We start from the raw sequence: 25,542 nt of genomic DNA, 5'->3' as shown, positions 1-25,542 counted from the left end.
TCCCAGGTTCAATTCCTGTCAAGGGCATGTACCTTGGTTGCGGGCACATCCCCAGTAGGGGGTGTGCAGGAGGCAGCTGATCGATGTTTCTAACTCTCTATCCTTCTCCCTTCCTCTCTGAAAATAATCAATAAAATATATTTTTTAAAAATAAATAAAAGCACGGGATCAGGAATAGAGAATCAAGAGTAAAGTTAGACTTCCTCTTGGGATTTGCTCTGGGGCAAAAAAAAAAAAAAGTACCCATGGACTTAAATATCCCATGAGGTGCGCTTCTAGTACTCATTAGTTGGCTCTGGTAGAAATGCCTACATGGGCATCTCAGTGGAATCATATCAAAGTAAAATATTTAAAAAGTGTAAAATATGGCTCTAACACAAGTAACAGAATGAAGCCATGCCAAAAATTTATTACCTCATTAATGATGGGCACAGAATGATGATAAAGCTGGTTCCAAGAGTATCGAAGGAACTGTGTGTTTACATGTAGAACTGTGTATTTATAGATATCTAAAATATCTATAAAATAATGTTATTTTTAAAAAGTAATGCTAGATTAAGATTGCTAGTTTAGATACAAACTGGTATATGAGTTTCAGGACAATCAAACTACAACCTTGGGGGTTATCTTTTCTACTGGGCAGAAATGGGCAAGTTAACAGGTAACAGAGTTTGAGCTCTGCAGATGGTACACAGTAAAGGCAGACACAGGTACAGTCTTCCTGACAACGTCAATTAGACACTGAACAGACAGGCTACACTTCCTTTTGCTTATTTCCAAGTGTTTGATTTCTCTCCTCTTCTCTAGCTGCATGTGCTCAGCTGAAAACTGGAAAAGTGTGCTCCCAGAGAACTCTGTGCATCTCTCTCCTATTTGATACTTGGTCCTGAGAACTCTGGCTGCCTTTGCCTCCCCGTTCCCTCTGTAATTCAGAGAGATGTCTGGTCTGGACTATACCTTGGTTCCACCTCCCTTCATCCTGGAATCTATTTGCAGACAGGATGTGTTTGTTTGTTTTCCATTCATCAATCATTGCTACACTTAGTTGCCCTATGTCCAATGTCTTGAAAACCATTGTTTCATTTATTTAGTTTAGTTTCTTGGTTGTCACAGGCAGGAGGGTAAATCCATTTCCTATTACTGTCTTGGCTTGCTATTTTTTTTCTTGCCTCATTGCACTGGTTAGAACATTCAGTACAATGTTGAACATCATTGCCTTCTTCCTGATTGTACAGGGAAAGCATTCAATCTTTCAACAAAAAAATCATGTAGATTTTACATAAATTACTTCCTAATTTGCTGAGAGTTTATCAGAAATGGATGTTTTTATCAATGTTTCTGTGTGCAAATGTTGAGAAGATCTTGCCTATTTTTTTTTTAATCTTCACCCGAGGATTTTTTTTTTTAATTGGTTTTTGAAAAACATCGAACAGTTGCCTCCCATATGCACACAGACCAAGGATCGATCGAACCTGCAACCTTTTGGTATACAGGAGGATGCTCCAACCAACTGAACTGCCTAGCCAGGGCAAGATCTTGCCTTTTGAAAAATTCTGGGGACCTAGCCAGTTTGGCTCAGTGGATAGAGCAAGGGTCCCGGGTTCAATTCTGGTCAAGGGCACATGCCCAGATTGTGGGTTCGATCCCCAGTGGGGGGCGTGCAGGAGGCAGCCGATCAATGATTCTCTCTCATCATTGATGTTTCTCTCCCTCCCTCTCTGAAAGCAATAAAAGTATATTTTAAAAAATAATCTGGGCGCTCTCCTGAATAATAAATTTACTTACATAAATGTAAAGATCAAAAGTCAAAAAAAAAAAAGTCTCCTAGTGTGGAGAAATACAGATTGGCTTCCTAGAACAAGGAAATACTCTGTCCTCTTCAGCTTTCTGGAAGACTTTGTAAGGAACTGGTTTTGTTGGGGTTTTTTCCTTCTTTAAATGTATGGTAGAATTCACTAGTAACGCCATCTGAGCCTAGTGCTTGTGGGATTCCAAACTACCAATCCAAATTCTTTCATAGCTATATAGCTAATAGGTTACCTATTTCTTTTTTCACCTTTTTTAAAAAATATATATATTTTATTGATTTTTCACAGAGAGGAAGGGAGAGGGATAGAGAGTCAGAAACATCGATGAGAGAGAAACATCGATCAGCTGCCTCCTGCACACCTCCTACTGGGGATGTGCCCACAACCAAGGTACATGCCCTTGACTGGAATCGAACCCGGGACCCCTCAGTCCGCAGGCTGACGCTCTATCCACTGAGCCAAACCGGTTTCGGCTTTTTTCACCTTTTGAAAATTGAGATATAATTTACATATATTAGTTTCAGGTGTACAACATAATGATTCAATTTTTGTATATATCGCAAAAATGGTCACCACAATAAATGAAGTTAATGTGCACCCCATTTCTTCTTGAGTAAGCTTTAGTAAGTTTGTCTTTTTAAAAAATATTTTTTATAGATTTCAGGGAGAGAGAGTTACATCAATGATGAGAGAGAATCATCAATCAGCTGCCTCCTGCACACTCCCTTCTGGGGATCAAGTCTGCAACCCCGGGCATGTGCCCTGATGGGGAATAGAACTGTGACCTCCTGGTTCATAGGTCAACACTCACCCACTGAGACACAACGGCTGGGCTGGGTGGAAGGCTTTTATTAAATGTAGGAAAAGGGGAAGGAAGATGGTATGGTCCTTCGCTTCTGACGCTGGTGGGGTGACTGCCAACATGGCTCATCCTGAACACTCCTCTCCAGATAGTGATTTCTGTTTGGTCCTCCCAGAATTGCCATGGTGACTGGGGGGAAAGCAGGTGTGTTCTGAAACTGCAATGCAAATTTATTACAAAGATATTATAAAGGTCCTGTTGCTCACTTAGGTCAATATGGCTGCCAAGTCTGATTGATATTGGTTTTTGTCTCAACTACAGGAAATTGGGGGAGAAGGAAGCAGGGAACAGGTGGTCAGTAAAAGTCAGGTCTGTGATGTCCAGCAAGGATGGAAAAGGGGAGGGGTAGAGATTGAGGCCTTTATTCCCTTCCTAACTTTCCTGCTTCATAAATCCCCTTGTGAGACTTCTTTATTTTTTTTTAAGTATATTTTTATTGATTTCAGAGAGGAAGGGAGAGGGAGAGATAGGAACATCAATGATGAGAATCATTGATTGGCTGCCTTCTGCACGTCCCCTACTGGGGATCAAGCCCGCAACGCAGGCATGTGCCCTTGACTGGAACTGAACCCGGGACCTTTCAGTCCGCAGGCCCATGCTCTATCCACTGAGCAAAACCAGCCAGGGCCCCTTGTGAGATTTCAATCCCATACTCATTTGGGAAGATGAAGGTTGGTGGTCAGTCCTCTGAAGTTGCTTCAGGCTGAGATTGGATGATTCCTGCCTAGCCTGGGATCGAAAATCTCTTTCTGCCTGAATTAAGGGTCTGAGCTCCATATCCCCTGGATGTTGAGGTCTGAGCTGGAATCCTTGGAGTGTCATCATCTTTACATGACACTGTTGTCACCTAGAACCGTGGTTGGCAAACTGCAGCCCACGAGCTACATGCGGCTCTTTGGCCCCTTGAGTGTGACTCTTCCAAAAAATACCACGGCCTGGGCAAGTCTATTTTGAAGAAGTGGCGTTAGAAGAAGTTTAAGTTTAAAAAATTTGTCTCTCAAAAGAAATTTCAATCGTTGTACTGTTGATATTTGGCTCTGTTTGACTAATGAGTTTGCCGACCACTGACCTAAAACATATAAACTTAACGAGAAGATTAAGGAGGCATGGAACAAATAGAGAATAGTTATTAATGGGCTAAGGAGTGCAAAGAGCCAGGTGAAAGAAGGGAGAGCCTTTTAAATCACATTCCAGATGACAATGGAATCTGTTTCTTGGTTATATCAATGAAGCCAGGTAACCTGTTCATAGATTTTTTTTTTTAATATTAAGTTTAATCTGACCTGACTTCACATATGTGCCACAGGTTTTGTCAATGGCTGCACAGACACCTCCCTGTTTGGCTAGGAGGTAGTCTAGGGCAAGTCTATTGTCTAGAACTACATTAGGTAAAGAATATAGGAATTTCTGAATTCCCTGCAGGGCCCCCGCTGTATTGGTAACCAGGTCATCTAGGGCCTGAGTTAGACTGGGTAAGGCTGCCTCGTGATAGGTGAATGCTACCCAAAGGGGTGACCGGGCTACACCTGTGCCTTCTAGGATTAGGCCTATGGCTCTTTTGGCTCTTGCAGGGGAAGTTACTCCCACTCCTGTGGGTCCTGTCCCTTGAACTGGGAGTTGTCTGTGCAGGGCAGGCCAAGGCCTGGAGTGCAGAGGTAGAAGTTCCAGGGGGCCATCTGTCATGGATTTGGTGTTCAAAGTGTCCACAAAGACATCCTGGGGGTGCCAAGCTCTCCGAGGTGATGTGTGGTTTAGCCAGTTAGTAGTTGGGACTCCACATAGGGGTACCACTTCACAGCGAAAGTGGCCCTCCTGTTAATTTGGCATCTCTGGGGCCCATTGGGGCCATGCAAGCTTGAGGAGTGTGATAAATTAAGTCTTCAAGCTTGGGATTTAAATCCCTCCCAATAAGTGCATCTTCCAGAGGGAGATTGCTTTTCCTTTCCATCAAAAACTTTGTGAGAGCCCAGCCGTTGTGGCTCAGTGGTTGAACTTCGATCTATAAACCAGGAGTTCATGGTTTGATTCCTGGTCAGGGCACATGCCCAGATTTCGGGATCAATACCCAGAAGGGGGCTGCAGCAGGCAGCCAATCAGTGATTCTTTCTCATCATTGATGTTTCTCTCTCTCTTCCTCCCTAAAACCAATAAAAATATATTAAAAAAAAAAAAAAAAAAAACTTTGTGAGAGGCAGGAGACCAATGTGTAATGTTAGGATGACAGAATTGTAAGGTGCCAAAGGTCTTGGGAAAGATAGTAGGGGTGGTGAGTCACCCAGTAAATGCTCAATTTGGTGCAGGCTTATTTGTGTAAGGTTGGGGCACAAGTAAGGTTGAGGGAAGAACAAGTAAAAGTGTATGGCCGTTTGTTTTGGGTGTGATTACAGGGTGGAGTGAGGTGAACACAGTCAAAGGAAGTCTTTGATAATGAACCTCCAGAAGGCGAGGCTTTTGAAGGTATTTTGGGGAGCGGGAGAGGGGACCAGGGTCTGGGTTTGTCATTGCAGGGAGATACTAAGGCTTATAGTATTGACCTGAGGTGGGGGATGGCAGATCCAGCAGACAGAAAGATTGTTTCCTAAAGCGATGACATTCGAAAGGTTGACGGGACAGTTCTCTAATCCCCGTAGGTAATGGGGAAAATTAAAACATACAGCGCTAGAATTAGCATTTTAGGAGCAAGGGAGACATTTGTTTTTTGTTTTCGTTTTTTTAAAATATATTTTATTGATTTTTTACAGAGAGGAAGAGAGAGGGATAGAGAGTTAGAAATATCGATGAGAGAGAGACATCGATCAGCTGCCTCCTGCACGCCCCCTACTGGGGATGTGCCGGCAACCCAGGTACATGCCCTTGACTGGAATCGAACCTGGGACCCTTCAGTCTGCAGGCCGACGCTCTATCCACTGAGCCAAACCGGTTAGGGCAAGGGAGACATTTGTTATGTGGCTGCCAGGCAGTGCTCAAGTGAAGAGAAGAATGAGAGCTACAAGAAACCCTAAGCAAAGAAAAAGACCTGAAATTTCAGTGGCCAGGGGTGGGTCATTTACTTATTGGTCAAGAAGTCTTGAGTTGTTTCTTAAAGAGTAACTTTAAGTCTTCCAGAGGTTCACAGGTGAGCTATCCTCCTGATGTTCCTGCAGAGGCTCAGGAGAGAAGGGTTTTATTCTAGATAAATCTATCCAGGATTGTACACCGGATAGCTTGACCTGTGTGGGAGTGGCCAACAAGACCTGGTAAGGCCTTTCCATCCTGGAGTTAATTGGTCCTTCCTTCCAAGTCTTGAGGAGGACCCAGTCCCGGGAGATGTGCTGGGCCTAGGAGAGGATCTGCTGGAGGATGGAAAGACTCGATTGACATAACTTTGGTCTGTTGCACTGTCCTACACCAACGATTTATTTAAGTTCTTCCTGGATCTCTGGTCAAAATGTATGTCAGAGGGAAGAAGGGCCCCCCTTAAGGCATCTGAAAAAGGCTCAGTTCTAAGTTTGATTTGGGAGCCCCTCTATATCTTAGGACCGTGGGCAGCAGCCAAAGCCATGTCGCCAAGGTCTCCTGGTATAATTCTGCTAAGATGTTCTTTAAGGTATGACTAGCCTTCTCTGCCCTCTGAAGACTGAGGCCCATGAACTATGTAAATGGTAGTTAATGTCTAGGGCTTACGCTGTTTGGTAATTTTGGCCGCAAAGGAAGAACTATTGTCACTTTGGAGGCTTCGAGGCAGTCCAAATCTCGGAATGATCTCCTTCACGGAGGGCTTTGGTTATCTCCACTGCCTTTCCAGTCCTGGTACGGAAGGCCTCTACCCATCCAGTAAAAGTGCCTATAAATATCAGGATTTAGTGGAGACCCTGGGAGGGAGCACTTGAGTAAAATCTGTTTGCCAATCTTCTGGGAAGGTACCCATTCTCTGAACAGGCTTGAGAAGGGGTTTATTTTTCTCCCTGGCTCATTAACTGAACAGAGGGCATAGGGTCTCTTCCAATAAATATTTTTGATATTAAAATATAGGTGGAATCTCTACCTAGATGGAATTGTGAGTGTATTTTATGATCTTCCCTTGCTCCTTAGGTGGGAACAGCAGCCTGTGATCTCCAATCCTTCATTGTTTATGGGGAAACCTTGCGTTTCTGCCCAGGCGTTTTCATCAGGGGCATAGCTTGGTTTGATGTGCAGAGGAAGAGTATATGGAATTAAGGCCATAATAGAGGTATCCGACCTGGCAGCCTCCTCTGCAACCCTGCAGGTAAGGGAGTTTCCTTTAGATATTTCAGTGAGGTCCCTTACAATGGAGCATGGCTACTTTTGGGGGGACGTTTATTACCTCTAGTAGCCTTAGAATCTCTAGGTCATGTTAATAGAGTTTTTCTGTTTGTTTTGCTGTTATCAGTCCCCTCTTCCCAGATGGCAACATGAGCATGTAAAACAAGGAAGGCATATTTGGAGTCTGTGTAAATGCTGCCTCTTTTGTCTTTTCCTAGTTAAAGAGCTTGGGTCAAAGCTAGAGTCCAGCCTTTTGGGCCAAAAATTCCCAAGGACAGCGGCTTGGCTTCTGTGGTCTCCTGATGGCTTAGGATTGCATAGCCTGCCCCCTTCCCTGGTTGACAGAAGTGCTTCCATCTGTGAACCATTCTACCTGGGAACTGCCAAGGGCTATGTCCTTTAAGCCAGGTGTACTGGAGAATACCTGTTCAATAGTTTCAACACAGGCATGTAAGATGTCAATTAAGGTAGCCACACTTAGGGTTTGACATACTTGTAGAGTGAGCTCAGGGGAATCTAAGAGAAGGGCCTCCCTTTAGCCAGTGGTGTCCTTGCGCCATAAGGACAATTTGAACCTGATGTGGAGTTTTGATTTCTAAAGTTGGCCTGGTGTCAGCCCAATGGCTTCTTCACTTAACAAGGCAGTTGCCACTATTGCCCATGGGCAGCTCTGCCATTACACTGCCAGCCTGTTTTGAAAAGCAAGCTACTGGCCAGGGACATAGCCATCAGCCCAAACCGGGGATCCAGGTTTGGCAGAAACCCACCATTCCTAAAAAGGTTCTCAATTGTTTCTTTGTCTGGGAGACTGCAAGATTTAGAATAGCCTTTTTGTTCAAGAACCCTGGGTTAGGTGGTAGCCTAAATATCTGCAGTTGAGGAGGAAATCTGAACCTTTTGGGAGACACTGGGTATCCCTTTCCCCCCCGGGAAATTAAGGACTAAGGTAGTGTTATGGTCAAAGTTCTGTTTGGTGGGGCTAAAAAATTAGACTATCATTCACATATGATGATCCCATGCCGTAGCTCTAGTTCCTGCAGACTTTTTCCAAGTGCTTGTCCAAAAATAGGAGGACTATACGGAACCTTTGAGTAAGGACACTCCAAGTCTATTGAGCTGTTACATGGTTGTCCTACCCGCCAACTCTAAGGCAAACAGAGGCTATCTGGGTGAAGTAGGATGCAAAACAATGCATCCTTGAAATCTAGCACCGTAAACCATTTGGCCTCATGGGGAACTTGGGATAAGAGAGTATATAGATTGGGTACAATGTGGTGAATGAGAATCACAGCTTCAACAATAGCTTGTAAGTCTTAACCACACGATACTCTCCATTTGTTTTATTTTTTTTTGTTGTTTTTTTTTTTTTACAGACAGTATAGGAGTGTTATAAGGAGATTGACAAAGAACTATAACTCTGTGCTCAAAGAACTTGTGAATAAGGGGTTTTAGTCCCTATGGGCCTTTGGTCTTAGAGGGTACTGCCATTTATGGTGTGATCCAATCATTTCCCTTAGTTTAGTATGTACAGGGGGCACCTGGGTGGCCCTCCCAGGTAGTTTCTTGTACTATGACTATTAGATTGATAGCAGACTGTGTATGGGCTGGGATGGAGTCTAAGGGTGAGCTGAGTCTTGGTTAGAGACCTAGTAAAGAACAGGAGAAATCTCCAGAAAAAGAACTAAATGAAACGAAATCAAGTAAACTAGCAGATACAGAGTTCAAAACAATGGTTATAAGTATCTCAAGGAACTTACTGAGAATATCAACAACATAAAAAAAGGACCAGTCAGAAATGGAGAATACATTAACTGAAATAAAGAATAGTTACAGGGAATCAACAGGAGAGTAGAGGACAATGAGAATCAAATCAAGAATTTGGACTATAAGGAAGCAAAACACACCCAACCAGAAGAGCAAAAAGAAAAAAGAATCTAAAAATAGAATAGTGTAAGGAGCCTGGGAAAACTTCAAGGGGACCAACATTCACCTCATGGGGGTGCCGGAAGGAGAAGAGAGAGCAAGAAATTGAAAACCTATTTGAAAAATTAGTGACAAAAACTTCCCTTACCTGGCGAAAAAAATATACAAGTCCAGGAAGCCCAGAGTGTTCCAAATAAGATGAACCCAAAGAGGCCTACACCAAGACACATCATAATTAAAATGTCAAACGTTAAAGACAAAGAGAATCCTGCAGCAAGAGAAAAGCACTTAGTTACCTACAAGGGAACTCTCATGAGACTCTCAGCTGATTTCTCAACAGAAACTTTGCAGGCCAGAAGGGAGTGGCAAGAAATAGTCAAAGTGTGAATAGCAAGGACCTACAACCAAGATTACTCTACCCAGCAAAGCCATCATCTAGAATTGGTCAGATAAAGAGCTTCCCAGACAAGAGAAAGGTAAAGGGGTTTATCACCACTAAACCAGTATTACAAGAAATGTTAAAGGGTCTTTTTTAAGAAAAAGAAAAAAGATAATGAATAGGATAAAAAAAAATGGCAATAAGTACTAGTATATACCCATCAATAATTGAATCTAAAAATCAAAATAAATGAACAAGCAAAACGAAAACTCATAGAGAGAGAACATTTTGATGGTTGCCAGATGGAAGAGGGATTTGGGGAATGGGTGAAAAAGATGAAGGGATTTAGAAGTACAAATTAGTAGTTCTAGTATAGTCATGGGGTGTAAAGCACAGCATAGGGAATAGAGTCAATAATCTTCTAATAAGCAGGTATGGTGTCAGATGGGTATGAGATTTTTTGGGATGATCACTTAGTAAGCTTTATAATGTCTAATCACTGGGGTGCACACCTGAAACTAATATTGTATGTCAACTGTAATTGAAAAATAAAAAAATGATTTTAAAAAATAAGGCTACTTTTCTGGGAAAAATAATCCCTTCTCTACTCTACTCCCACCATCCACCTTCTCTCTGGTTGTCCACCTTCTCTCTAGTTTACTAACAGTCCACCAGGAAAAGGCATCCATTAGCTTATTTTCTCCAGTTCCCCTCTGCAATTTTCCAGCCCAGCAAAACATCTCTAACTCAGGATGGCCCTGGGGGCCAGGCTAATCTGTTAACACTCCAGAGACAGTAGCTTCTGTGGACATGGAATGATGATTCAAGATCATCTTTCTCTGGAATTATTTTAACTAAGGAAGGAAGAAGTTTACTGTTTCATTGAAAAAACACACACAACACTAATAAAACAAAACCCAGTCACATCACTTCATTTGTATGCCCCCATATAGCCTAAGATTTTCACTTCAATTGCCAACTTTCACAACCTTGGCATTTAACAATTCTTCACTGAACTAATCCCCTTCCAAGCTTAAGAGGTACTAAAGACAGGTACCCCTGTTCTGACATTTTCTCAGTTACAATGCTTTAGTTACAACAAAAAAAATTCAACCAGGAAATTTTTCTCACATAACAAGGTCAGTGGTAGGGAAGTTCCAGAGTTAATTCAGTGGTTGAAGTCATAAAAAAACCATCCCCCCACCACCCCTTTTTCTACTCTGGAGTCCTTATGATACTGGCAGTTATTTCACTAGAGGCCCGGTGCACAAAATTTGTGCATGGGGGTGGGGGGGTTTGTCCCACAGCCCAGCCTGCACCCTCTCCAATCTGCTGGCTCCCACTGCTCGCCTGCCTGCCTTCCTGATTGCCCCTAACCACTTCTGCTTGCCAGCCTGATCACCCCCTAGCCCAGGGGTGGGCAAACTTTTTGACTCGAGGGCCACAATGGGTTCTTTTTTTAAAAAAAAAAAACATATTTTATTGATATTTTACAGAGAGGAAGGGAGAGGGATAGAGAGTTAGAAATATCGATGAGAGAGAAACATTGATCAGCTGCCTCCTGCACACCTCCTACTGGGGATGTGCCCGCAACCAAGGTACATGCCCTTGACCAGAATCGAACCTGGGACCTTTCAGTCCGCAGGCCGACGCTCTATCCACTGAGCCAAACCGGTTTTGGCCCACAATGGGTTCTTAAACTGGACCGGAGGGCCGGAACAAAAGCATGGATGGAGTGTTTGTGTGAACTAATATAAATTCAAAGTAAAGGAGCGGAGGGGAGAGCAAGAGAACCCTCCGCTCTTTCGGCTCCGCGGGCCGGATAGAACAGCCAAATGGGCCGGATCCGGCCCGTGTGCCGTAGTTTGCTCACGGCTACCCTAACCACTCCCCTGCCAGCCTGTTTTTCCCTAACTGCCCTCTCCTGTAGGCCTGGTCACCCCTAACTGCCCTCCCCTGCAGGCCTGGTTCCCCTCAACTGCTCTCCCCTGCAGGCCTGGGTCCCCTCCAACTGCCCTCCCCTGCAGGCCTGGTCACCCCTAACTGCCCTCCCATGCAGGCCTGGTCCCCCGCAACTGCTCTCCCCTGCAAGCCTGGGTCCCTCCCAACTGCCTTTCCCTGCAGGCCTGGTTGCCCCCAACTTCCCTCCTCTGCCGGCTTGGTCACACTAACTGCACTCCCCTGAAGGCTTGACCGCCCCCAACTGCCCTCCCTTGCAGGCCTGATCCCTCCCAACTGCCCTCCCTTGCTGGCCATCTTGTGTCCACATGGGGGCAGCCATCTTGTTTGTTGGAGTGATGGTCAATCTGCATATTACTCTTTTATTAGATAGGATAGAGGCCTGGTGCATGGGTGGGGGCCAGCTGGTTTGCCCTGAAGGGTGTCCCGGATCAGGTCTGGGGTTCCCTTGGAGCATGGAGCAGCCTGGGCAAGGGGCCTGTGGTGGTTTGCAGGCTGGCCATGCCCCCTGGTGACCCAAGCAGAGGCCCTGGTATCTGGGGTTTATTTATCTTCTACAATTGAAACTTTGTAGCCTGGAGCAGAGCCAAGCCTTCTGCTTGCTCCTTGGCGGCAGTCATTTCTGTTGGGATTTATGGATCTTCTATAATTGAAACTTTGTAGCCTTAAGCAAAGGCCTGGGCGGGCCAGGGCTGCAGAAGCTTGGCTTCCTCCATCGCTGTGGGCAACCCTAGCCTCTTGCTCTTTCCAGCTCCATGGCTGCCGCCATTTCTGTTTGGATTTATGTATCTTCCATCATTGAAACTTTGTAGCTTTGAGTGGAGGCCTAGGCCGGCAAGGGCAGGTGGAAAGCTTGGCTTCCTCCATTGCCAGGGAAACCCAAGCCTCCCTCCTGCTCTCTGTGGCTGTAGCCATCTTGGTTTGGTTTATTTGCATATTCGCTCCTGATTGGCTTGTGGGTATAGCAGAGTGATAGTTAATTTGCATATTACTCTTTTACTAGATAGTTGCCTCACAATAAGCCTGTGCATTTCATTAAAATTGCTGCCTAATCCTACCCTGTTTGGCTCAGTGGATAGAGGATCAACCTGCAGACTGCAAGGCCACTGTTTCTATTCGTCAAGGGCACCTACCTCGGTTGCAGGCTCAATCCCTGGTGTGCAGGAGGCAACCAATCCATGTCTTTCTCACATCAATGTTTCTCTCTCTCTCCCCCCATCCCTTCCACTCTCTGTAAAAATAAATGGAAAAATATCCTTGGGTGAGTACTAACAAAAAACAAACAAAAAAACAACAAGAAAACAAAAAAACTGCTGCCTAATGGTTGGCTTGTATGAGAAAAATAATTTTCCAATTTGTACTCTTGAAGGCAATTTAGAATATCTATAGAATTTTTTTTAAAAAATATATTTTATTGATTTTTTACAGAGAGTAAGGGAGAGGGATAGAGAGTTAGAAACATTGATGAGAGAGAAACATCGATCAGCTGCCTCCTGCACACCTCCCACTGGGGATGTGCCCGCAATCAAGGTACATGCCCTTGACTGGAATCGAACCCGGGACCTTTCAGTCCACAGGCCGACGCTCTATCCACTGAGCCAAAACGGTTTCGGCTCTATAGAATTTTTAAATGTGTATATCCTTTGATCTAGCAATTCCACTTCTAAAAAATTAATCTCACAGAAAATTTCAGAGAAAAGCAGGTATAGAGATGTGATTACAAAACTTTTAACAGCAAAAAATTGGAAACAGCCTAAAATATCCATCAATGGGGGTGGGTGAATACTTATATTAAGAGATTTATACAACGGAATACATCTCAGCTGTTTAACAAGAAAATATGTCTAAGTTTTGTTGATAAGAATCAAACTGCAGAAGTAGTATGTCTTCACAAATAAACAAAAATACCTATGACACCAAAAGCATATGCAACAAAAATAAAAACGGATGAACTGAATCACATTAAAATTAAAAAAGACTGGGCTTTGAAAGACAGTGAAAACACAACCCACAAAATGGGAGAAAATATGTAAAAAAAACTCTTTTAACTCAACAAAATAATCTGTTTAAAAACGGGCAGTGAACTCTTAAGACATTTCTCCAAAGAGGATATACAAATAACCAATAAACATATGAAAAGATAGTCAACATCACTGTTATGGGAAAGCAAATCAAAACACAATGAGATTACCACCTCACAACCATTAGGATGGTTGCTATCAGAAACAGACGGAAGTTTTGCAAAGGACGTGGAGAAACTAGAATCCTTGTGCATTGTTGGTAAGAATGTAAAATGTTGCAGCAGCTGTTCCTCAAAAACACTTCTGGGGATATACTCAAAAGAATTGAAAGCAGGGTCTCCAAGAGATATCTGTACACCCAGGTTCACAGCAATATTATTCACAATAATCAAAAGGTGGAAGCAACCCAAGTATCTACTGACAACTGAATGTATAAACAAAATGTAGCAAGTATACAAGTATCTAAAATAGTCAAATTCAGTCCTAACTGGTTTAGCTCAGCGGTTAGAGTGTCGGCCTGCAGACTGAAGGGTCCCAGGTTCAATTCCAGTCAAGGGCATGTACCTTGGTTGCGGGCACATCCCCAGTGGGGAGTGTGCAGGAGGCAGCTGATCGATGTTTCTAACTCTCTATCCCTCTCCCTTCCTCTCTGTAAAAAAGTCAATAAAATATATTAAAAAAAATAAAATAGTCAAACTCAGAAACAGAAAGTAGAATGGTGGTTGCCACGGGCTGGAGGAGGGAGAAATGGTGAGTTGTTTAATTGGTACAGAGTTTCAGTTTTGTAAGATGAAAAAGTTCTAGACTGGCTGTACAACAGTGTAAATAAACTTAAAACTGCTGAGCTGTACAATTAAATATGGTTAAGATAGTAAATAACATGTGTATTTTACCAAACTTAAAAAAAATTTTTTTAAAAAGAAATAACCATCTAATTCTTGGGTGATTATCAATGGAAAATACTGATGGGGAAAGGAGGACTTGTTTTCTACTTTGTATCTTTCTGTACTGTTTGCATTTTTATCATAAACATGTACCAAGCTAATATTCTTAAATTCACTTTTTAAAAATTCCATTGGATCTATTTTAAATTAATATTAAACTCTAGCCCTAGCTGGTTTTGTAGTGGTTAAGAGCATTGGCCCACAGACTGAAGGGTTTCAGATTCCATTCTGTCCAAGGGCACATACCTCAGTTGCAGGCTCAATCCCAGGCCCGGTTGGAGCATGTGCAGGAGGCAACCAATCGTTCTCTCTCACATCTCTTTCCCCCATCCCTTCTACCCTCTCTAAAAAAAAGGGGGGGGGGGAGTCAAATGGGAAAATATCCTTGAGGAATAACAAAAAAATTAAACTCTAGGTCCTGACAGACTTAAATTCTCATGCCACCTTAAGAAGTTTTACCAAGCATCTCATCTCCTCCCAAAAGCATACCATAAGTAGGTGGTTATGATTAGTTCTAGAAGGAATAATTAATTTTTAAAAAGCTCCTGTGTCAGTTAGCATGAGATACTGCCTATTAGGCTTACTTCCTAGCCAGTAATGCCTTATCCAAATTAGAGATCCACTCTCTAATCCTGAAACTGACAAATACAATACTGGTGCCTGCAAACACAAAATCCTAGAGAATTCAAACCATTTTTATCCTTCGTTCTCCCCACCTATTTTTTTAAAAAAATATATTTTATTGAACTTTTACAGAGAGGAAGGGAGAGGGTTAGAGAGTTAGAAACATCGATGAGAGAGAAACATCGATCAGCTGCCTCCTGCACACCCCCTTCTGGGGATATGCCTGCAACTAAGGTACATGCCCTTGACCGGAATCGAACCTGGGACCCTTCAGTCCACAGGCCGACGCTCTATCCACTGAGCCAAACCGGTTAGGGCCATTCTCCCCACCTATTAAAGCAGGGGTGGGGAACATCCAGCCTGTTGGCCATATAAGGCCCGAGAAATCATTTGATCTGGCCCTGCCAAAGCATTAGGGGTGAGTTAATTAAATGTTTGACCAAATACAGCAGGTTAATTTTTAAGGTGATAATTTTGTATGGCCCTTGAATGTTATAACGGTCTTTGGCAGAAAAAAGGTTCCCCACCCCTGTACTGAAGGAACACCAAGCCCAGTCTACTTTTCTCCTCCCCTCTTCAGCAATGTTACAAGAGAGTTAGTGGGTGGTTAGAAGACCCCCTTGGGAACCAACAGCCACTCCAGAAAAGCAACTGCTCACTTACCAAGGGCTGCCAACAAGAGCAGCTTCTCACAGCATGCTTTGACAACCTTAATGAAGGAGAACGCAATGCCTCCTATAATAGAAATTCAGTTGGAAGAAAACAAATCTAGACTGTGGAAAAGTACAACTTAAAAAGCAAACCCCACAGGTTATGGTAGAACACAAAAGCAAGCAGATCTCTAAATACAGAACTCAATTGTAAGAATTGGACTGCACCTTACTTCTCATCACTTGCTGTCAAAAACCGAAACGTGCACATCTTGATCCATTCAGAATAAGCCACAGCAGGCAGTTTTGCTTACACAGGGCAGCCAGGTCAGAAGGGTCGCACAAGGAAATGGAAGCAGCAGCCGGCATGTTTGCTTAGGGATTACATTGTTCCAGCTTTTATCCTTCTTCCCAGCTATTTTGGTGCCAAGAAAGCTGCAGCCTTTGCTCTCTGCTCTTAAAAAGCTTTCCACCGGAAAGGCTGGCGCAGTCTCAGGGCTGCAGCTCCCTCTGCTGCCCGCCGTTTCCTTTGCGTGCTATGCTGCAGCAGGTTCAATGAATTCCAAACCCAAACGTTAAGAGCTAAAACAGCCCTTTATTTCAAAATATTACCAAGAAAGCACAAGGTCAAATAGTAGTGGAACAGCTAAAATGCCAAATTGTAAGCTAGGTCTCTACACTCACCTATAAATCTTCCTCACAAAGGGTTTCTTTTACTGTTTAAAGAAAAGCAGGAACTGGACTTCTTGGTCCTTCCTCACCTACACTAAATAATACTGCCCATTACCAGAATTTTAAGGTAGGCCTATCCCATCTTTCAAGATCCAATTTAAATAGCACTTAATGCATGGTATTGAAGCTATTTGTTTGCCAGTCTGTTTCATTGTATTTATTTAACTTTGTGTCTAACAGCAGATGCTCCATAGCTATTTAACAAAATTCTTACTAGAACCATCCTATACAATAAAAGCCTAATATGCGAAGTGTCTGGTCGGTTCAACCAATCAAAGGGTAATATGCTAATGATATGCTAAGGCTGCTCAACTGCTCCCTATGATGTGCACTGACCACCAGGGGGCAAATGCTTCAACTGGTAGGTTAGCTTGCTGCTGGGGTCCGACTGATCGGGACTGAGCGAGATGGGCTGGACACACCCTGGTGCCCTCCTGCGGTCCCTCCCCAGCTGGCCAACCTCCCACATCCCTCCCCAACCCCGATCGTACATCGGTGGGGTCCCTCAGCCTGGCCTGCAACCTCTCACAATCTGGGACCCCTCGGGGAATGTTGGTCAGTTTTGGCCCAATCCAGCAGGCCAGGCCGAGGGACCCCACTGGTGCACGAAATCATGCACCGGGCCTCTAGTCCTGAGATATTGGGGAAGGAGAGATTTGACCACACAATTCAATTAGAAAATAAGCAATTACTGGGGGAGGAATCAAAATTCTTGGAGAAGAGACAGGTGTTTTTCCAACTGACATGATTTATTATTCCACTTACCAGTGCTGCTTATGGTCTTTTTCAGGTTACCAATCCCAGTGTCCCTCTTGTTAATGCTTAACAGAGCTCATTTTAAATGTACCTTTAAGGTATTTCATTCTTTGCCTATACCCAAATACTTCTCACATTCGGATCTTGGTGATAAAATAACAAAGAACTCATACAATGACTCTATTTTTAAATACTGTAGCTGTTATATCCCCAACCTATTGTGGTTAGAAACTGTAGTTCCAGCACCCACAATTAGAACTGATGATGAAGACATTTATTAGTATACTTGCCTTTATTTCTGTGAACCCTCCTGTCCTCTTCCACCCATATCAGAAGCTTACCTATCAAACAGAATTCCTACTCTTTGCCTTAAGAATCTAGAGATCTGGCTCTGTGAAAATTAAGTGCCAGGGCCAAGAGCCACCCTTCAGAACACTAAAATACCAACAGCTAGCTAATAGTGCCACTATGTAAAAAGTCTCTACCACTGGCTAGAAAGAAACAATGTAAATTTTTTTAACAAAAACAATTCAACATCATTTATTGTCATCTGGTAGTATCTTAAGGGTATTGTAAGCCAATATGAATAAATGGGTAAGACATATTCTCCCAGGAAAGGACAACATAAAACACAAACTGTATTGCTTCTTAGTAATTCCTCACTTAACATTTAAGTCATTTCTAGGTGGAGACACTTTGGAGCAGAGTAATATTATCTCCTTTCAGCATGATCCGACCTGCAACACAAAATTAAAAAGTGCATAAATTAGAGCATATGCACTTTTCAACTATTACTTAATGAAGGTAGAGAAATGTTATTTTATGTAAAGTACAGTTTCTGTAGACTAAGTTAACTAAATAGGTCTACCCCAACATTTCCCAATGCTCAGCATTTGCAGAAGTTGGGAAATGAGTTGTATGTCAAGTTTAGAAAATGCAGCATACTATAACCTCATTCTTAGAGTTCTTAGTATGTTGAAGATTTCATCCTTCAATAAACATACCTGTTTAAGTTTCACCCAACATTTCCTAAACCAATTTGAGCAAAGTATACATTTTTCCTGAGAAATATCTATAATATCTTCAGGAACACTGGTGTTCAGTAAAACAGTTTGAGAAATGCAAATCAACCCCAGTACTGATCAAATCGTTTCCCTTTCCCAGGCTTCCACTACAAGTAATATTATTTTCTACATTTACAAGACACTACTATGGGAATTCAACATTTCATAAGTTATTTATAAATAATATGTCAATAACACTAGCCTGCCTTTCCAGATACATGTTTACATTTTAAAAATCTAGGCTTTCACAAAAATAGCTTAAGCAGGAAGAAGCAGAGCAAAATATAACACTTTCAGAAACTACTCTCCACAGACCCAGTGTAGCTCAAGAGAATCCTCAGGGTCCAGAAAAGAGACACCTGAAGCTCACCACTGATAAAGGCCTAGTGAGCTATGAACCAGGCATTAAGCAACTAAAAACACAAAATGCCTACATAAACCTAAGTTAATGGGATTTTGATAAAAATGATTCAGTTATTCTTGATGAAACCATGAACCCTAAAGACCTTCTGTTAATTGGGTTAAGAAATTGTGTTCATTGATCAAATATTTTTCAGTTTTTATTACATGCTAGGCACTGAGCATATTAAGGAGCAAAAAAGATGGGACTCATGCATGCACTTATGGAGCATCTGGTCCAGTGGGGGAGAAATTAATAAAATAATACCCACTAATGAATATTTTACTACAAACTCAGAGAGCACAGCACACCCTGTCTGTGCACCCTCACATTCGGATCTTGGTAATAAGATCTGCCCAATTCCCACTCCAAGCAAAACCAAACCAAACCCGGGGAGGAGGTGACACATCATGTGAGTCCTACAGACATAAGGACCAGGATATACAAAGATTTATGGTGGGGTAAATGTGCAGATTGAAAGAACTGAAAAAAAAAAAGAAAAAAAAAAAAAAGACAAATGTGGATGAAGCTCAGAAAATGAAGCAAGAGCAGATGGGGATAAGCACAGGTCATAAAGAACCTTGCAGAATACATTATAAACTTTCTTATCCTACAAGCAGCAGGAAGCCATTGAAGGAAGGACGTCAAGCACAGGAATGACAAGGTCAGACTGGTGTTTCTAAAAGATTAGTAAAGCCTGAGGAGCAAACCGGAGAGGGATGAGGTAGTTGCAGAGAAATCAATTAATGAACCGAATAGAAATGGGTGCTGTCACTAAGGCAGGGAACACTAAAACAGCTCTAGAAGTGTGAGGGGTAGGAACTGAGTTTGATTTCTGATATGCTAACTTTGAGGAGCTTTGAGACATTCAATTCAAGTAGAAATGTTTAACAGGCTCTGAGAGGTAAATTTAAGAGTCAATGTAGTCATTAAGTGATTTCATAGTTGTGCAAGCATAGAGTGCATTTACACACTATGCTCTATGGTATACCACCATGGTGTATGTGGTCCATCATTAACCAAAATGTTGTGATGAGGCACATGACTATATATATAGATGGTAACTGAAGGTGTAGTCTTGAGTGCCTAAGAAAATACAGAGTGACAGGAAGGATACAACCAAGCTTTGAGCAATTTAAACATTTAATGATTGGGTCCCAAAGGATGAATATACAAAAGTGTGAAAAGAAACAGTTAACTATAAATGAAAACCTGTGTATAGTATCACAGAGCCAAAGGAACAATATATTAAAAAGGGAGTGGCCAAATGCTGTTCAGACGACAGTAAAATGAGGACTGATAATGACCATTAGATTTAACTCCATTAGTCTTTGGTAACATCGGTGAGAACTAGTTGAGTGGAGAGGCAGAAGTAGAAATGGTGTGGAGTAAATGACAGAGGATGATTTCAAATGTAACCTCTCCCCCACCAAATATAACTTTCCAAGTGCAAACTAAATGTAAACATGAACTAAATTCTGCAAGTGAATAAACATCTCTAAAATTCTGTAACACTATATTCTTACCTAGTTGTTTTCTTGACTTTGTTTTAGAATGAATCTCTTCTGCATCATCTAATACGAGGTTCATATACTCATCAAAACCCTAGAAAAACAAGCCATTAATGTCATCTTCAAGTAAGATCACATTCAAACCATCCTATCCTATCTAATAAAAGAGTAATATGCAAACTGACCATCACTCCAACACACAAGATGGCTGCCCCCATGTGGACACAAGATGGCCACCACAAGATGGCCGGCAGGGGAGGGCAGTTGGGGGGGAACCCAGGCCTGCAGGGGAGGGCAGTTAGGGGCAAACAGGCTGGCAAGGGAGGACAGTTAGGGGTGACTGGGCCAGTAGGGGCGGGCAGTTGGGGGTGACCAGGCCTGTAGGGGAGGGCAGTTAGGGGAAACCAGGCTGGCAGGGGAGGGCAGTTAGGTGTGACCAGGCTGGCAGGAGAGGGCAGTTAGGGGCAATCGGGCTGGCAGGGGAGGACAGTTAGGGGTAATTGGGCTGGCAGGGGAGCAATTAGGCGTTGATCAGGCTGGCAGGGGAGTGGTTAGGGGGTGATCAGGCTGGCAGGCAGAAGCGGTTAGGGGGTGATCAGGCTGGCAGGCAGAAGCGGTTAGGGGCAATCAGGCAGGCAGGCGAGCAGTTGGAAGCCAGCAGTCCTGGATTGTGAGAGGGATGTCCAACTGCCCGTTTAGACCCGATGCCACCGGGATCGGGTCTAAACGGGCAGTTGGACATCCCTCAAGGGGTCCCAGATGGGAGAGGGTGCAGGCTGGGCTGAGAGACACACAGGCCTCTAGTTCTAAATAAATATACCCATTTAGATACAGAAATGCCAACTAACTTCAGAAATTCATCCCTTCACTGATCTTTCAGATGAAGAACCACCTTCTACTCTATTTTTAAATAACAAAGAAAGCCAGAACACACTCCATTAGATCTTAAACCTTTTGGCCTTAAAAATTCATTAGCTATGTTAAAGAGCCACTCTACCTATCTTTTGTAACCTATTCGATATACAGTATGTGTGTACATGCATGAATTACCTTCTGCCACTGCTTTTCCCATGTTCCCCACAAAACACTATCACCACTAACCATCACTCTTGTTTTTCAACTAATAAACAGGGAAAGTGAGATTATTAAAGAAATCTATGATGCCTAAAGGGCAAATTTTTAGTCATATTTCATCTTTCTTTAAAACGTCATTTAACCCCGGCCGGTGCTGCTCAGTGGTTGAGCGTCGACCTATAAACCAGGATAGGAGGTCACAGTTTGATTCGGGCAGGGCACATGTCCAGGTTGCAAGCTCAATCCCCAGTAGGGGGTGTGCAGGAGGCAGCCGATCAATGATCCTCTCTCATCACTGATGTTTCTATTTCTCTCCCTTCCTCTCGGAAATCAATAAAACACACACACACAAAACATTACTTAAGCCCCAGCTGTGTGGTTCAGTTGGTTGGAGTGTCGTCCCATACACCAAAAAGGTTACAGGTTAGATTCCGGTCAAGACACATACCTAGGTTGTAGGTTCAATCCCTGGTAGGGGTGCACATAGGAGGCAACCAATAGATGTTTCTCTTTCACATCAATCTAATCAGTAAAACACATCCTTGGGTGAGGATTAAAAAAAAAAAAATCCCAAAAAACATTATTCAAGGTATTCTGTCATCCTGAGAATCTTATTTAACTAATCCGACTCAGCTCCATCAGGTATGGCCTAACCCAGAATTATGTTCCATCAATCCTCAACCCCCTCTAATTTTATTTTTTACCCCCCTCCTTCAAATATTAATGTTTAGATTATTTTTAAAAATCAATTTTCCTTCTATTTTATGAATTACCCAATCTCTATCAAGTAAAAAAAGGAGACAAGGGCAGTGGGTCCCGAAACACTTTCCTTGGGTTGGATCTTTGACTTTTTTGTACACTGCTCTGGCTGGCCATTTTTTATGAAATCTTTTTCTTTTTGGTGAGATCTTTTTCTATAACAAACTGCTCTAAGATAAAATATCCCAGGTACTCACAATGATACAGCCTTCTATCCGCATATTCACTTGCTCATAAAGCCACACCTGAATCCGAGATCTCTGAAATAATCATAAAAATAGAAATGTTAAAAAGTACACAAAATCCAAATCACTGTGCTCAAACATTAGAGATATATGGCTCCTTAAAAAAACTAAACTAAAATAAATAAAAACCAAGAGTTTTAACCATTTGACTCATATCAGAATTGATAACCAAGACTACTTACTTGACAAGAAACATTCTCATGTAATAAATGCTGCACTGGGACCAGACAGTCCCAAGCTAGACACCTTAATCTTCCTGTGACTTGGGACTCAATCATATTTCTTACTGCTTCTAGTTTCAATACATTTAGAGTGAAAATTGGTGTCAGTAGAGCACAAAGCAGTAAATTCTAAAGACCAAGGTCTTCTTTCTTATGTGCTATAGTAAAATCCAGCTCTAAAACAGCTTACTCCAGTTTGTTTTCCAGGCCTCACATTTAATAATCAGGAAAGAAACCCTCAATTATGGTGATTAAAAATTACAATGGCTTGAAATTAATGTTTTTCAATTGTGTTGTCACACACTAAAATTTGTCAGAGCAAAAGGCCCTACATTTTCTTTCAGAGATAATTTATACACTCTGTATTGCCAACGCAGACTCTGCTGCTAAATATTCCCCCAAAGGAAAGCAGGCTGTCCCCTAAATCCTCTAACCCTATCCCTCCCCTCTTCCTTTTGGAGTGTCTTTTCTATACCTGAGTTTCCCTCTGGGTATTAAAACCACTACTTTGTTACATGGTTTAAAGCTAACTGAATTATCCTCCCCATGTTCCATCCTAGGGGGAAGAAGGGGAAAAGGGCCAATGTTCTGGCCATAATCGCCACCAACCCAAGTACCGATACCCACCACCACTGACACGTCCGCCAATAATTACTGTTTGAAATTAGTACTTTTGGTCTTGCAAAGTATTAACACAATTCTTTACATGCTTGCAGTTACCATGGCTCCACACCATTTTGTTACATTCGACTTTCCCTGCACCCCTTCCCCTTGAATACACCCCCACCTCCACAATGTCCTCTTTTTAACTGCAGAACACAGTGATCACACAGGGTGACGAAACAAGTTAACAACACACAACTTACGTACATTTTGCAAGTATCTGAAGATGAGGTTCTGCACCAACGGTTAAAGAAAAAGTACACGCACGGCATACTCTCTGCTCCCAGGAACTGGTCACTACCCTCCCCCCTCCCCCCCCCGAATGTTTTCGGAACGAGGCCTGGTGCCCACGCCACGGAAAGCACCCAACTAGGCACTCATCAGGGTTCCTAAATACTCTGCGGAACCGTCTCCTCTCTCACTCTCTCTGAGTTTCCTTTGGCGCCATTTTCCTCCCCCTCCCCCTTCCCCTCCCCCAAACCCACACCTCCGGATGGCTCGCAGTACCTAATTAACGCTGCGCCCCTCTGCTCCCCACCGCCCTCCCGCGGCCCCAGGTAGGGTCTGCCCACGCCGTCCCCCGCCCATCCCGCTTCCTCCAAGCCCCGCGCCTTCGCGGGGCCTCGGCCGCCGCGGGGGCTCACGGGATGTGGAAGGCGCACACCGCTCCTCCGAGCCCGCTGTCTGCCTTTTCGCCCCGCTTTCTGGCCCGAACCTCCCGGTCCTGACATCCTGCGTAGGATACGATGGGCTGCACCATCACCTTCTGCACCTTCTGGCCCTGGCCACGGTACGCCATGGTGAAAGCTAACAAAGATCACACTAAGCCGCACGCTCCCTCAGAGCTACTTCAGGAATAAAGAACCGGAAGCGGAAGTGTGCGGTGCTCGCATAGCGGCCTGCGCAGCTCCTGGGAAGTGCTTCTCTAGCTTTTCTCGGTGCTCTGTAGCCTCCGGGGGAGGCCAAATGGAGGCAATCGCGTTTTGGAACGGGCGTCGGCCCTACAGCGCCATCTGGAGGGAGGCGGGGGAGACACCGGCCTGTTTGTGTATCCATTATCTGAGGGGTCTTCCCCTGCCCCACCCCCACCCCGCAATATATTTTTATTGATTTCAGAGAGGAAGGGAGAGATAGAAACATCAATGATGAGCAAGAATCATGGATCAGCTGCCTCCTGCACGCCCCGCACTGGGCATCGAGCCCACAACCCGGGCATGTGCCCTTGACTGGAATTGAACCCGGGACCTTTCAGTCCGCAGGCTGACGCTCTATCCACTGAGCCACACTAGCCACTGTGGCTTTAAAAAAAATAAATCTTTATTGTTGAAAGTATTACACATCCCCCTCCCCCCCATTGACGTCTTCTAGCCGACTTCTCCCCCTCGCCCCCTCTCCCCCATCCCCCGCCCCCTGCCTTCACCACACTATTGTCTGTGTCCATAGGTTATGCACATACGCATCCAAGTTCTTTGGCTGATCTCTTCCTACCCACCCACCCTCCCCCACCTTCCCTCTGAGATTCCGCAGTCTGTTCTATGCTTCTGCCTCTGGATCTATTTTGTTCAGTTTGTTTTATGTTGTTCATTAGATTCCAGTATGAGTGAGATCATGTAATACGTGCCTTTCTCTGACTGGTTTCTTTCGCTTAGCATAATATTCTCTAGGTCCCTCCATGCTGTCTCAAAGGGTAAGAGATCCTTCTTTTTTATTTTATTTTATTTTTTAAATATATTTTATTGATTTTTTTACAGAGAGGAAGGGAGAGGGAGAGAGAGTTAGAAACATCAATGAGAGAGAAACATGTATCAGCTGCCTCCTGCACACTCCCCACCGGGTATGTGCCCGCAACCAAGGTACATGCCCCTGACCAGAATCGAACCTGGGACCCTTGAGTCCACAGGCCGACACTCTATCCACTGAGCCAAGCCGGTCAGGGCTCCTTCTTTTTTATTGCTGCATAGTATTCCCTGGTGTAAAGGTACCACAGCTTAAGAGACAAATCATCCTGTTGCTTACCTCTCTCAGTAAAATGGGTTGGTTTAGTACTTTTCCTTTTCCATTTGTTTTTGGTGCTGAAACCCAAGACTTAGTATTTTTTCTAAAGCCTGTTTCCTTGGAATTTAGGCTTGATGGCAGCGTTGTGGTGGAGAGGATAGGGCGGCAAGAAGCCCAAATCCACCTGGCACTCTTAGCCACAATCTGATTACAAAGCCAGCGGTAGTGGTTTGCTCCATTATGAATTCAACTCTTATCATCTTTGTGGGAGTTATTGTAAGGAGGCGACAGAGCACGGCAATTTAGCGTGAAAGCCCTGAAATCTGATTGCAGGGCTCAAATCCATTTCACTTGTAGTGTATGACCAAGGATCAATTCTTTAGCTTTACCACATCTTGGCTTAGTTGTTACCAAAATGGAGATACAAACGTTCCTTCCTAAGGGACTGAAGTTTTAGGGAAGTAGTATGTGTGTACATATACCTCAGTGTAAAAGGTAATTGTTTCCTGGGTAACATAGAAGAAGAGCTGTAATTTATTAAGTTATGTCATGGGCTTGTGGCCTGACAGAAATTTCATTTAATTGGAATACCCATTTTATAGATGAGGAACCTGAAGCTCAGAGTTGAAAGCACTTGTCTAGACAGACAAGTGGCAAGTGGCAGAAACATAACCTGCTTTACCTGAATG

At 43.4% G+C, this 25,542-nt stretch overlaps 2 protein-coding genes across 3 annotated transcripts in view; both read right to left on the bottom strand.

Moving 5' to 3' along the window:
- Positions 1–15,836, bottom strand: part of SOX13 (SRY-box transcription factor 13) — a 161,496-nt gene extending 145,660 nt beyond the window's left edge. Inside the window, exon 1 of the mRNA XM_080649222.1 lies at positions 15,748–15,836. The gene's annotated coding sequence lies outside the window, so the exon portion shown is untranslated. The remainder of the gene's footprint in view (positions 1–15,747) is intronic.
- A 1,057-nt stretch (positions 15,837–16,893) lies between these two features.
- On the bottom strand, positions 16,894–23,735 carry SNRPE (small nuclear ribonucleoprotein polypeptide E). Of its 2 annotated transcripts, XM_080647584.1 has the most exons (5): positions 23,604–23,735; positions 23,066–23,092; positions 21,927–21,989; positions 19,912–19,990; positions 16,894–17,658 (listed from the first exon to the last, which is right to left on the bottom strand). In XM_080647584.1, the coding sequence occupies exons 1-5, from the start codon at positions 23,655–23,657 to the stop codon at positions 17,603–17,605; spliced, it is 279 nt and encodes a 92-aa protein (XP_080503710.1). In that variant the 5' UTR covers positions 23,658–23,735; the 3' UTR covers positions 16,894–17,602. The 2 variants fall into 2 exon arrangements, with proteins under 2 accessions (XP_080503710.1, XP_080503711.1); XM_080647585.1 differs by lacking the exon at positions 23,066–23,092 and having other exon boundaries at positions 23,622–23,730.
- Between the last annotated feature and the right edge of the window lie 1,807 nt (positions 23,736–25,542).

The sequence above is a fragment of the Plecotus auritus genome (assembly GCF_963455305.1).
Source record: "Plecotus auritus genome assembly, chromosome: 12".
Classification (NCBI taxonomy): Eukaryota; Metazoa; Chordata; class Mammalia; order Chiroptera; family Vespertilionidae; genus Plecotus; species Plecotus auritus.
The sequence above is the reverse complement of the archived record's forward strand: the minus strand, read 5'-3'. Positions and strand labels throughout refer to the sequence as shown.